General features: G+C 49.9%; 1 protein-coding gene across 4 annotated transcripts in view; it reads left to right on the forward strand.

The window, feature by feature from the left end:
• The window catches only part of RARB (retinoic acid receptor beta), a 1,132,713-nt gene that overhangs the window by 915,137 nt on the left and 203,286 nt on the right, over positions 1–14,290 (forward strand). For all 4 annotated transcript variants that reach the window (XM_085630534.1, XM_085630535.1, XM_085630536.1 and 1 more), the window contains one exon: positions 270–411. In XM_085630534.1, coding sequence (XP_085486660.1) covers positions 270–411 — 142 coding nt within the window. The remainder of the gene's footprint in view (positions 1–269; positions 412–14,290) is intronic.

Genomic DNA, 14,290 nt, shown 5'->3' on the forward strand with positions numbered 1-14,290 from the left:
GGCCACCAGATCAGTTTCGCCCTCGTTTGGATACATTGCGAGCCTGTTCGACAGACTTTTGATTAAGCCGCCTGCCCCTTGCCGTAGGAACTAGATACACCTTTAATATTTCATGAGGACCTCAGAGGTCAACGTGCTGCAAGATTCATGTGGCGGCCACTTCATTAGCCGAAGGGAACAATCAGGATATGATGGGATGGGATTTGATCTCGCGCCCAGGTCTCATTGTTTAATGTCATTTCTTTTTTCTTCTCTCTTTTTGATTACAGGGCTTTTTCCGCAGGAGCATTCAGAAGAACATGATTTACACGTGTCACCGGGACAAGAACTGTGTCATTAATAAAGTCACCAGGAACCGCTGCCAGTACTGCCGGCTGCAGAGATGCTTTGAAGTGGGGATGTCCAAAGAATGTAAGTTGGAGGCATATGGACTATTTTTATTTCTTATATCGGTATGAATTACAGCACTTTTTCCTCCACGAGCTCCAATGAGTGCAAACATATGCCTCAGTGTTTTGACTCCGCCTCCGAGCCACCCACCAACGAACTACCAGAAATAATGATATTGACGTCACCGCCATGGGCATTAATACCACTATTGCCACCCAGCAGCCAGGCCACACTGCTTGCTTGAGCGCTTCCCTCTGCTGAATGTGGCAGGCAGGGTTGTCTCATTGGGAGCGTGTGACTTCATGCGTTGCATGTTTGAGCCCCCGCCTCTGAAGTCTTGTTTCTCCCTCTAATAGCCAACATGAGGAAGTGTTGCGGAAATGAGTCACTTGCTGTAACCGCATAAGCCCCTCCTTCCATGATCTGTGCTCGTTGACTAAAGTATTTCATGTCAAATGCAAGTGGGTCATATATACCGTGCAGTGTTTTGTAGTGCACCGTGGAGTCCATGCCTGTAGTCACTGTGCCTTTTTCACCTCAAGACCAATTTGGTCCACAGGTTTTTTACTCCTAAACGTCACATTTCTCTCCTTTCATTATATATTGGATAAAGCAACCTCTGCACTATTTTATAAGGACATTTCACGTCACTACGGAATTCCATTGGCCTTTTAGTGGACCGAGTCCAAAGGTCATGTAATATCCTGTAAAGTCTAGTATATGGTATTTTATTCTTTATAATACATGGTCATATCAGCTCCCATCCAGGGGTGTAGCTTGGTCAGCAAGATTGGGGGGGGGGGGGGGGGGTGTCAGATTTCCCAACAATTACATGGGTTAAAATACATTATACAAGAAGCAAAGCTTAAGGGGGGGCTTAAGGAGCAGTAGGAAGGGAGAGGAGTGCTGATTGTGAGGGGTAATTATAACTCAATATTTTGTAAAATGACAATTTTTAACACCTTTAAAATAGAGACAAGAGTGTATGTGTGTGTTTTTTTGCCTGCATGTGGGGGTAAAAATCCCAAGCGAAATCCGACAAACACCTTACCATACCCAACTTAAAACGCTTGTACCCAAATATTTACTACAGAATACATTTATTAGGGGATGTAACACCCCAAATACCCCCTCCATGAAGCTATGCCCCTTCTCCCATTACCCAAACCCTTTTAAAGCCACATTCTCTTGGCCTTTCTTATGGAAGCGATATAGATTTGTAGGATGCATGCTGAATCTGTAGTATGAAAATAAAAAATGGTATTTATTTGAAACAATTGCACATTTTAAGCAGCTGTACGCAGGTGAATTATAAAACCCACAGTAGTCTACAATGTGCAGCAAGTCTGCTCTGTGGCTTGCCGTTCATTCTGTCTACTGAATCTGCCAACCAGCAAATGCCTCAACTCGATTGTAATAACATATTACAGTAGAGAAGGGGTGTTATTTTCCTATTACAAGTGACTAGTACATTGACTGTAATAAGAAAATCAGAGACAGGTTTATGGACATTTTTATTAATTATTATGATTTGAAGGACTACTTGCCTGCTTTCAACATTTCCCTTTTAAGACTTTGCATGATTTTGGGTTCTAACCATAACAATCGCTTGATTAGGTTTTTCCATTAAGGCGCAAGTATTGAAGCACTTCTTGCAGCTGTCAGAGGCTCTTAGGGGCATATTTACAAGGGCCATATCTCAGCTTTTTTGGCTTTCTAAAGCCAAAAAACCGGAGATAAAAATATCGCCCTATTTACAAGAGGATGCTAACATGCATTAGCGCATGTTGGCACCCTTTTACCCGACGCCTCCCTTTGCATCTCTAATGAGATGCAAAGTGGGCGTCACTGGGCAGTACAACCTTGTAAATATCGCTGATGTACACATCGCAATATTTACAAGGCTGCCCACACATTTTAGCAGACGTTAGTTTTTGGAGAAAACAGCTGTTTTCTCCAAAAACTAACGTCTGCTAAAATGTAGACTTAGCTATACTTACCATTGTGGGTGAATTATGCTGATACGACCACAGGGTCGTATCAGCAAGGTTATCGTCGTTTTCCATGGAACATCGCTGGAAAACCAGCAATGTTCCATGGAAAATATCGCTGGGAAATTATCGCCATTGCCCTATGCGGTTAATTCAGCGCTAGCATGGCGATCATTTTCTGCGATAGCCAGCGATAACATTTTTCTCGCTAAGAGCGGCCAGCGATAATTATCGCTGCCGCTTGTTAATATGCCCCTAAGTGTTTTCTGCACCATGGCATTGTTTCCAAGATTAGTTACAACTGGAGAAAGGTTTTTATGTAGTGGTCCTGTTTTTTATATATGGATTTATATATGGTTTATTCACCTCTCTCCAAGCAGGGCCTGCAAGCCCATCGCCTTTTTCCAGGTGAAGGACCCGAAGTACATAAAGACAGCGATTGCTCAGTCTCACACACTGTAGCCAAATGGAAATTTGGGGTTGGCAGTGTTGTTTCTTGGCAGCATAACCAGCAACATACCCACCTCATACAAGCCAGCATGTCCCATTTAGCAGGGAGATAGCTCATTTTTACGTAAAAAAATCACATTATTTTTAGCTTTCTCCTGCTTAGAAAACCCTTAAGATCAGTACAAGTCAATGGGTAAAACAAATTCCCATTTTTCTTTCTAAATCTCCGGCTTCACTGTTCTCAAATAGTTGCCCGTAGGTCAGTAGATCTCATCTCTTCCTCTGCATTATGAAGTTCTGATGTACTGGACTGTCAACGTGTGGTTACCAAGGGTGTAGCGATTCTCTCCCAGAGTCCACTGCTGTCATCTTCCCTACCCTTACTCCAGTGATCCGGTGTGCCCCAACATTAGGCGGAAATGTCATTTGTATCATTTCTGAAGAAAACCAATCGTGCAGGGACCCTAGGTTTTTGTTGGCACCCCGTTTGCTGCTCAATGCTGGTGTTTCTGAATGCCAGGGCTGCCTGCCCTCCATTTGATGGTCCGGCTTGACAGCGCAGCTGTTGGCAGACAATGATGTGAGCATCACTAGCGAGGGGCTTTGGCTCCGCCCACATGTTGGGAGCCTGAATACATGTTTTGATTGGCAGAAGTTGTGTGCTGCCACAAAAAAGTGCTTCTCTCCACAGAGCTGTGATAATTTTGTTTATGTATCCAGCTGCCTGTGCTTAATCTTTCAGGGGCCCACGCATGGCATTGCAATGCAAAGTTTCTTAGATAACTAGATACATTAATTTTGTTTTCCTCTGGCAGCAGCACAGATGGGAGGAGGGCGGTCATTAACCAGACATTAATATCTAGGTCTGGCTTGACAGTGCAACTGTCTCCTTACCTTTTAACCTACACCAGCGTCATTCTACAGTTCTTTGCTTCCACACAAGTACATATTCCCTCCTATGCTATTTACTTGTTTCACATTACAATACAACATTCTTTTAGCACCAGACCTATTGGCATTGCCAGTGCTTGTTCATTGCTGATTTCACCCTTTGCCTCTGTCCTTGGCTTTCTCTGCCTCCTTCTTTCGCCCTCTCCTTTCTCCTTTTCTGCCACTTTGTCTCGTGCCCTGTGTAAGTCTGATGACAAAACACGAATTCCAGGAACACCAGCAGCAAATTAAGCACTGGATGGCGGCCATTTTGTTCCTGGACATTCCTGCCAGGAAGCGCCAATGCCCATTGCAGATTAAAACAACACGAGCAGACACGTATTAGGGTCTAATTCTATTCACAGGCCGCCAAAAACATTTAGCCCCAGCTTGCATAAAATCTGCATTTTGCCTGGACCAATGCGGCTCGCTGTAGGGAAAGGTTTGTGTTGAGATGACAAATCGGTGCTACAGCGAGCAGGAAGGCGGGCCGCGGCCGCTTCCTCTGCGTGGCTTCTGTCCTTTATGTGAACTCTTGCGCGATGACATTTCTGTGATAACACCTCTAGTGTCGAAAGCAGAGCCGGGTGTTTTCTGAGTCCGTGAAAACACACACGTATATTTTCTTTTCCTCTCCATGTTTGTGTGCATGCATGCTCGCCATATCTGTCAGCTGCGGGTCAATCTCAGTTTAGAAGACATTTTCCCCTCCAAACTCCAGCTGGAAATCACCCCGACCCCCGCAGTGCGCACCATATGACTTGTTCCTGACCAACAAAGGAAAGCAAGCATTGAAAATGCAATAGGTCACGCCTTTTATTAAGTTAAAGCCATTTGCTTTGCTAATGGTATTGTGTAGCAAAGCAAATGGCTTTAACTTAATGAAAGGCGAGACCTATTCCATTTTTAATTATTGTTAATATTAAAACTAATTTTATAAGTAACAAATATGGAGGAAGACAACAGCGGCGTGGTTAAAGATTTCAATGAATGAAATGGAAATTATCAGCACTCTAAGCTAAAGCGCCCCTGGGACATGGCGTCGCAGCTGAAAGAAACGCTGGGGACATCTACGCTGAAAGCCAACCGGGGTCGGTGTTACAACACGGGCGGTAAACAAGTCCGGGCACAAGTCCTGTCCACAATATGCTGCAACACACTTATTACATGAAGCAGATCAGAAAAACGCATATGGATGCAGCCTATTTCGAAGAAAACCTTAAGGATTAGTGATTAAATAAACAAAATGTATTATGGACTCTGGTTTGTATTTCACGGCTTAGGGGGCTTACCAAACAGTTACTTGCACAAGTGCAACAGAAATCTTATTGTTATTCTCCCGTGATACAGCAAACTGCACAGTGAAGGTTTGGTACCATGAATTTCCCAATTCTGGCATGATATTTTCCAGTAGCCCTATAAAACAGAGGGCATCCTGTACATTTCTCCCTAGCACATCAATACCAGCGGAAGCCCTCGAAGTGTAGTGCCTACGGTGCAAATGCCCCAGAGGACCGCTCTAGAAAGGTCAGTATTCATTCACTAATTTGTTCTTAAGGTATCCACTGAAGTCCATGGATTGAAGAACCTAGAGGTGTGTGGCTACGTGGGGAGTGCCAATATTTATTAATATTTGCTTTTGATTCATGGAAAAGTAATAACTCACTCCCAGCAGACAACGACTGTAGCGTTTAGAGACGGTAAGATTTGTGGCAAGAGCACTATAAGTTTGAACAGTCATTCAGATAATTCACTCATTTGTTGCCTGGACCTGAACTCACCTGTACCAGCTGAAGCCTTTGTTGTAGTTCCTGTCAAAGAAGTGGGGCTCGGCCCCCACGGCTCGGATGTCGGGGTGCACTCGCAGGAACTCCAGTAGTGTGCGGGTTCCCCCCTTCTTCACCCCGATGATGAGGGCCTGGGGGAGCTTCCGGCTGCCTGCCCCGTTGTAGAAGCTGAAGAGGGGCCCGGGTTCCCGGGGTTCGGGGTAGTCCGGCTCGTCAGGAGGGTCCGGAGATGGGGTCCAATCCAGAGGTACCTCCAACGGAGGTAGCAGCAGCAGAACCCGGGCGAGCAGCCCTGCCCGGCCCTTCGAGTCCTCGGGCCCTTGCAGCAGCACACCGGGTGCAGGGAGGCGCAGGAGCCCGCGTAGTAGAGGTAGAGGCATAGAAAGAGCATGGTGAAGAGCAGCAGCGCCTTCCTACTCACTGGGGGGAGGCAGAGGAGGCCGCAGGGGGCGGCATCCGGGGAGCACGGGCAGCTCAGGGGTGCGACTTGCTTGGGGACCCCCTCATTGCTTAGCACATGGTGGGCGCCGGCCTCAAGCCAGCGGCAGGGCTGGAGAAGTAGGGGTGGCGGGACTGGGACCCCGTGGAGTGGGATAGGGACCTGCTACACAGTGGGATCGCAGACCCCCGCAGAGAGGGAAGGGAATCGGGAAGGGCGGTGAACTCCCTCGGAGAATGAATGGGACTGCTACGAGAGGGATGGAGAAAGCACCACGGGGTAGTAGTGTAGCATCCCACAGAACAGAATGGGAAACCCCCAAAAGAGTGGTGGGTGCTCCAGAGTACACGAGGGGTTTAGCACTGGGTGCAGATGTTAGCAGAGACTCTGCCAACCGAAGTGGGACTGGCCACCCCTACAAGTGGGTGCATGGGCAGGGGGCTGTGAGCGCTAAGTATGTGCCCAGCAGAGGAGGGGCATTTGGGGGAGTTGGGGCGGCCGGGTGGTGGGGAGGAACCCCTGAGGATGAAGTCCCCACAATGGGGGCAGCGCTCAGTGAGAAGTTGTGTTGGATGTTAAGAGGTGCACAGAGCCCAGAACCTGGAAAGTTGTAGATGACTGCAGGCTGAGGGCGATGGGGCGATGGGGCGATGGGGCTGAGGGTGACTGTTCTACCACTGGAAAAGGAAGCACCGAGCCCCCAGGCACAGGGGACGCCGGTAAATAAGGCAGAAGAGAGGCTAGGGAGGGGTCGGAATAAGCAGAGCGGGCGTGAAAGCACAGCAGGAGAAAAGCCAGGGAGAGGGTGGAGCAAACTGAGTGGGAGGTGTATGGGCGAGCGCAGACAGTGCAACACGAGCAGTCTGCACATGCACTCTGCAACATAGTAAAAAAAGTGCCATGAGTAAAGATTAAAGGCGCCGTCTCACTACGCCAGTAAAACATCCAATCCCGGTGGGCGTGGGCGTGGCCTAAAGCGGACAGGGTGGCAACCAGGAGGGACTAAAAACCCTCCTGTGCAATGAACGAAGCATGTTTAGCATAATTAGTGACGAAAACCGACGCACGCCAATGACAATTGCAGGCGGAGCGGACACACGGCTTCTGGAACCGTATTGATTCCAAGAACCTCTCGCATGGCGAGAGCAGCGCATGCGTGCTGCTAACGCCAGGCGAGATCTAAAAAAAACAAAGTGCATTCACATCACTAGGACAGCACATCAAAACGACCGTGGACACTTCTAGGCACTATTGGAATGTTTTCTTTTTTGATGTAGCATTTAGATCATGTTCGGTTCCGTTCTCAACACTCACACCTTTGGTAGATACGGAAATGGAGAACCTGCTAACCACCTGGGACCAGCTCACCACTGAAGACACTACCACTATCACAAACTCAGGAGCATCTACTGACCCCTGTCCCCATCGCATTTGGGAGCAAGACCATCAGCAACAAACTCACCGCCATCCTCAACACATCCATCACCATAGCCGCCTTCTCCAACCAATGTAAACATGCTCAAGAAACCGTCCGCCGACCCCCGCAAACTCAAGCACTTCTGCCCCATCTCAATGCGCCCATTTCCTGCCAAGGTACTCGAAAAAGCCGTCAACCACCAGCTCACACAACACTTGGTGAATAACAACCTCCGGGACATCTCCCAGTCTAGATTCCACACCAACCACAGCACCAAAACCGCCACAGACGACATCAGAGCCCTCGTGGACCGAGGGGAAATGGCGACCCTGATCTTCCTTGACCTCTCAGCAGCCTTCAAACACCTTATTCGATTACACCCTCATCAAAATACCTCACCACATTGGAATTCAAGGAGACGCCCTTAGATTGATCATCTCCTTCCTCAACGAAAGAACCCAGAAAATCTACCTTCCTCCCTAAACCCCCAAACACAAGAGCATCATAGTGGCATCCCTCAAACCTCATCCCTCAGCCCCACCCTGTTCAACACCTACATGAGGCCCCTGGGTGAAATAGTCAGAGCCCATGGACTTAAGCGCACCATAAAAAACCGGATCAATGCAGTCTCTTCCGCCTGCGTCCTCACCCACCGCATGGTCGCAAGATTTTCAGATGGCTCCCGGTCCACACAAGGTGAACTGTCACCCAAGCCCTAGTCACCAGCGGCTGGATTATGACAGCACACTCTATGCAGGAATCACCACGCACCTGCTGAAGAGACTACAGATCATACTGACCTCCGCTGCGAGACTCCTCCTCAACCTCCCCAAGCGGACCCACATCACCCCTCACCTCAGGAAGCTCCACTGGCTCCATTCAAAAGAGATGCCACTTCAAGCCGCTGATCCACACTTAAAAAGCCCCGCACAACCAAGGACTGGCTTACATCAACCACTGCCTAAACTTTACCGGACCCTCCAGACACCTGCACTTCGCCTCCCTACACCTCGCTCACACCCCTTGCATACGGCGTAGCTACAGTGGAGGTCGCTCCTTCTCTTACCTTGCGGACAGGGCCTGGAACGACCGCCCCCCCACACCTCTGGACTTAACAGTTGCTGCTGGAATTCATTAAAGGACTCGAGACCTGGCTGTTCGACTGAGCCTCCTTGGCATGACCGTCAGTGCCTGGATACCCGTACAGCAAATTTGCCACACTCTACAAATCTTGTTGATTGATTGATTGAGAAAGGTAAAGCGTTTAATCAGAATCACACGTTGGCTACGCGAAGAAGCCAGAACTCCTCCTCAAATGTAGCTTGAATGATGTCTTTTTTTCGACAATGAAAACTTAGTGTATTTCAGGAATCAGTGTGTACATTGAATTGTAATTGTTCGAAGGTGGGCACATGACCCCCTTCTCTAAAGAATCTCTGAACTGCGGAGTTAGATAGGCCACGAGTTCAATGTTTCTGTTCTTCTCCTGTGGTGCAGGAGTCACCATTACACTAGCACTATGAAGTTATCGCAAGATTACAATCGCCAAAATGCCCATAAATAAATTAATGCAAAGACGCTATAAATAGGACCCCAGGCGGATTATGTCCAAACCTTGATCTTGTGCAAGCACCATCCCTGCACGAAGGTACCAGGGCTCTCAGGATCATTGCACTTAGGCTGCTGTAGTTCAGGCACCATCCCTGCACGAAGGCACCAGGGCTCTCAGGATCATTGCGCTTTTGCTGCTGTAATTCAGGCGCCAAAGGGGGTGGTGATGGACGGAGCATCAGAACCAATCAAACACTCACACCCAGTCAACAGATCTGGGTTTGATCCATCACCGTTCTTTAGCCCACTCTGCCACCCCAGTTCAGACATGGCCATATGCAAATCAGTCTGACCCTGTGCCTCATGGGAACAGTCCAGCCCGAACCGCCAAGCCATGCCTTCCCTGGACCGGAAACAAGCTTCCTAGGACCGGTTTCTGGCATTTCAGCCGTCTTCAGCCAGGCTCTTTGTGTCCAGCCCATCATCTGGTGCAGGACCATTCATCAATGAACAAAGACACTAGGACTTGTAGGCTCCTTGAGTCCAACCACTGATCTTGTGCATGCACCATCACAATACAGTGACACAAGATCCTCTGGCTCATTGTTCCCAACCACTGATCTTGTGCAAGCACCATCACAATACAGTGACATGGGACCCTCTGGCTCATTGTGCCCAACCACTGATCTTGTGCAAGCACCGTCACAATACAGTGACACGGGATCCTAAGGGTCATTGTGTCCAACCATTGATCCGGTGAAGACACCATAATTGAAGGATCCCCAGTCCCAACGTGTCCAATCACTGATCTGGTGCAAGCACCATTCCAATAGAGGGCCCACTTGGCAGCCAAGGCTCATTATGCGCAACCCGTGATCTGGTGCAAGCACCGCCAATGAACGAAGACACTGGAATGTCAGGGCTCACTGTGCCCCAACCCCTGATCTAGTGCAAGCACCATCACTGAATACAAAGACACCCAGGCGTATTGTGTCCAACAGCTCATTTGGTGAAAGCACCATTAACGAATGAAGACACTAGGGCTCCCAGGCTCTTTGCTCCCAATCCTTGATCTGGTGCAAGCACCATCACTGAACGCAGATGCTAAGACACCCAGGCTTATTGTGACCAACATCTCATTTGGTGAAAGCACCATCAATGAATGAAGACACTAGGACTCCAGGGCTCACTGTGCACCATGCCCTGATCTGGTGCAAGCACCATCACTGAACACAGATGCTAAGACACCCAGGCTTATTGTGTCGATCATCTCATTTGGTGAAAGCACGATCAATGAATGAAGACACAAGGACTCCAGGGCTCACTGTGCACCATCCCCTGATCTGGTGCAAGCACCATCACTGAGCACAGATGCTAAGATACCCAGGCTTGTTGTGACCAACATCTCATTTGGTGAAAGCACCATCAATGAATGAAGACACTAGGACTCCAGGGCTCACTGTGCACCATCCCCTGATCTGGTGCAAGCACCATCACTGAGCACAGATGCTAAGATACCCAGGCTTGTTGTGACCAACATCTCATTTGGTGAAAGCACCATCCATGAATGAAGACACTAGGGCTCCCAGGCTCTTTGCACCCAGTCCCTGATCTGGTGCAGGCCCAATTACAGTGCAGTGACTCTAGGATCCCAGCCTCATTATGTCTAACGTGCTGTGGTGCAGAAACCATCACTACACAAAGACACTAGGACCATCAGGGCCATCGTGCTTCCACTGCTCTGGTGCAGGTATCACTATGCAGAGACAACTGGACCCCTGTTCTCACTATGTGCAATACCTGATCACTATTTAAAGACTCTAGGATCCCTAGGATAAGCGTGTTTAATCCACTGCGGTGCAGGAACCGGCATTACATGAAGACACGAAGATGTCCCAGGCTTGTCATGTGCAACCCCTGATCTGGTGCAAGTAACATCACTATACAGAGACCCGCGGACCCCTAGGATCAGCATGTCTAACTCAATACAGTGCAGGACAGAATCTGTCACTATACAAACACCCTTCGGACCCCCAGGATCTGTGCATGCAAGGGCGTGGGGCGCGATGAAGTCGGTGATGGTGTCGGTAAAGTGTGCGCGGGGGCCGGGTGCCCTGTAGATGAGGGTCCCGCAGAGAATCGTTTTGGGGTTGGTGTGGATCTGGAAGTGGAGGTGCTCCATGAGGTTTGTTGTGTGGTCTGGGAGGGTGGTCATGTGGAGGATGCTTTTGTGAACGATGGCGATGCCTCTTCCTGGGCGGGTGGGACGGTCCTTACGCAGGATCTTGTATCTGTCGGGAATGGCGGTGGCGATGTCGGGTGCTGAGTTGGCATTGGTCTGGGTTCCATGAGGAAGGCTACATTAGCCGAATAGGTCCCAGAGTTCTATTGCGCGCATGAGCAGGGAGTGTATGTTGAGGAGGATGCAGCTGAGTGGTTTGTGAGTGGTGATGTCCAGTAGTCTGGGAGATGTTGCTGGGGTATGGAGGTGGGTGAAGGTGCGGCAGCAGTGTAGACAGGAGAATGGGCTGTGGGTGTTGGTCGGCGTCGAGAGCTGGCAGTTGTTGTTGCGTCGGGGGCTGAGATTGTGGAGAGTGCTGGAGTTGTAGAGGAGGCGGGTCAGGAGACCAGGGTCTCTGGCATTGGGTCGCGGTCGGGTCACGGACGGGTGCAGACAGGCTTGCCTTTGGTGCGCCAGCTGTGTGACCACTTATCGGCCGCCATTGAGTAGGGATCGGGTAACGGGCGGGTCAGCTGGGAGGCGGGAGCAGGAAGGACATACTGGAGGGGGGAGGCGCCGCGTGGGAACTAAGGAAAGAGCAAGAAAAGGGAAAGAGTGAAAAATAGTGGAGAGAGCAGAGGGAAAGAGTGAAAAACAAAGGAGAAAGCAGAGGGTAAGAGTGAAAAACAAAGGAGAGATCAGAGGGAAAGAGTGAAAGATGAAGTAGAGAACAAAAGGGCACAAAGAAGAGGCAAGAGGGGCAGAGCCAGAGCACCAAAAGAGCAGAGTGCTATCCCACTGGAGCACCAGGAATGAGGCGCAGGCAGCAGCCTGCAGGTGGAGGAGGGCCTCGAACATCCTGCAATGGAGCTCAGGTGGCTCAGGGGGCAACACTTACTGGTGGAGCAGTATTCCAGGATGCTTGCTCTCAGGTCGCCTCACTCCTGAGCATTCCGGGATGTGTGTTCACAGGTCAGCTCACACCTCAGTATTCCAGGATGTGTGCTCTCAGGTCATCTCACTCCTGAGCATTCCGGGATGTGTGCTCGCAGGTCAGCTCACACCTCAGTATTCCAGGATGTGTGCTCTCAGGTCATCTCACGCCTAAGCATTCCAGGATGTGGCCTCTCAGGTCAGCTCACGCCTCAGTATTCCAGGATGTGTGCTCTCCGGTCATCTCACGCCTAAGCATTCCAGGATGTGGCCTCTCAGGTCAGCTCACGCCTCAGTATTCCAGGATGTGTGCTCTCAGGTCCGCTCACACCTCAGCATTCCAGGATGTGTGCTCTCAGGTCAGCTAACTCCTCAGTATTCCACGATGTGTGCTCTCAGGTCAGCTCACACCTCAGCATTCCAGGATGTGTGCTCTCAGGTCAGCTAACTCCTCAGTATTCCACGATGTGTGCTCTCAGGTCAGCTCACGCCTCAGAATTCCAGGATGTGGCCTCTCAGGTCAGTTCACACCTCAGTATTCCAGGATGTGGCCTCTCAGGTCAGCTCATGCCTTAGTATTCCAGGATGTGTGCTGTCAGGCCAGCTCACGCCTCAGTATTCCAGGATGTGTGCTCTCAGGTTAGCTCACAGCTCAGTATTCCAGGATGTGTCCTCTCAGGTCAGCTCATGCTTCAGTATTCCAGGATGTGGCCTCTCAGGTCACCTCATACCTCAGTATTCCAGGATGTATGCTCTCCGGTCAGCTCACTTCACAGTATTCCAGGATGCGTGTTCTCAGGCCAGGTCACACCTCATTATTCCAGGATGTGTGCTCTCAGGTCACCTCACGCCTCAGTATTCCAGGATGTGTGGATGTGTGTTCTCAGACCAGCTCACACCGCCCTCAGTATTATAGGATGTGTGCTCTCAGTTAAGCTCACGCCTCAGTATTCCAGGATGTGTGCTCTCAGGTCAGCTCACACCTCAGCATTCCAAGAAGTGTGCTCTCAGGTCAGCTCACTCCTCAGTATTCCAGGATGTGTGCTCTCAGGTCAGCTCACGCCTCAGTATTCCATGATGTGTGCTTTCAGGTCAGCTCACAACTCAGTATTCCAGGATGAGGCCTCTCCGGTTAGCTCACGCCTCAGTATTCCAGGATGTGTGCTCTCAGGTCAGCTCACGCCTCAGTATTCCAGGATGTTTGCTTTCAGGTCAGCTCACTCCTCAGTTTTCCAGGATGTGTGCTCTCGGGTCAGCTCACACCTCACTATTCCAGGATGTGGCCTCTCAGGTCAGTTCACACCTCAGTATTCCAGGATGTGGCCTCTCAGGTCAGCTCATGCCTCAGTATTCCAGGATGTGTGCTCTCAGGTCAGCTCACTCCTCAGTATTCCATGATGAGTGCTCTCAGGTTAGCTCACAACTCAATATTCCAGGATGTGTGCTCTCAGGTCAGCTCATGCCTCAGTATTCCAGGATGTGGCCTCTCAGGTCAGCTCATGCCTCAGTATTCCAGGATGTGTGCTCTCAGGTCAGCTCACTCCTCAGTATTCCAGGATGTGTGCTCTCAGGTCAGCTCACTCCTCAGTATTCCAGGATGTGTGCTCTCGGGTCAGCTCACACCTCAATATTCCAGGATGTGTGCTCTCAGGTCAGCTCATGCCTCAGTATTCCAGGATGTGGCCTCTCAGGTCAGCTCATGCCTCAGTATTCCAGGATGTGTGCTCTCAGGTCAGCTCACTCCTCAGTATTCCAGGATGTGTGCTCTCAGGTCAGCTCACTCCTCAGTATTCCAGGATGTGTGCTCTCGGGTCAGCTCACACCTCAATATTCCAGGATGTGTGCTCTCAGGTCAGCTCATGCCTCAGTATTCCAGGATGTGGCCTCTCAGGTCAGCTCATGCCTCAGTATTCCATGATGTGTGCTCTCAGGTCAGCTCACAACTCAATATTCCAGGATGTGTGCTCTCGGGTCAGCTCATGCCTCAGTATTCCAGGATGTGGCCTCTCAGGTCAGCTCACTCCTCAGTATTCCAGGATGTGGCCTCTCAGGTCAGCTCACGCCTCAGTATTCCAGGATGTGGCCTCTCAGGTCAGCTCACTCCTCAGTATTCCATGATGTGTGCTCTCAGGTCAGCTCACAACTGAATATTCCAGGATGTGGCCTTTCTGGTCAGTTCAC

This window comes from Triturus cristatus, chromosome 10, assembly GCF_964204655.1.
Source record: "Triturus cristatus chromosome 10, aTriCri1.1, whole genome shotgun sequence".
Taxonomy (NCBI): domain Eukaryota; kingdom Metazoa; phylum Chordata; class Amphibia; order Caudata; family Salamandridae; genus Triturus; species Triturus cristatus.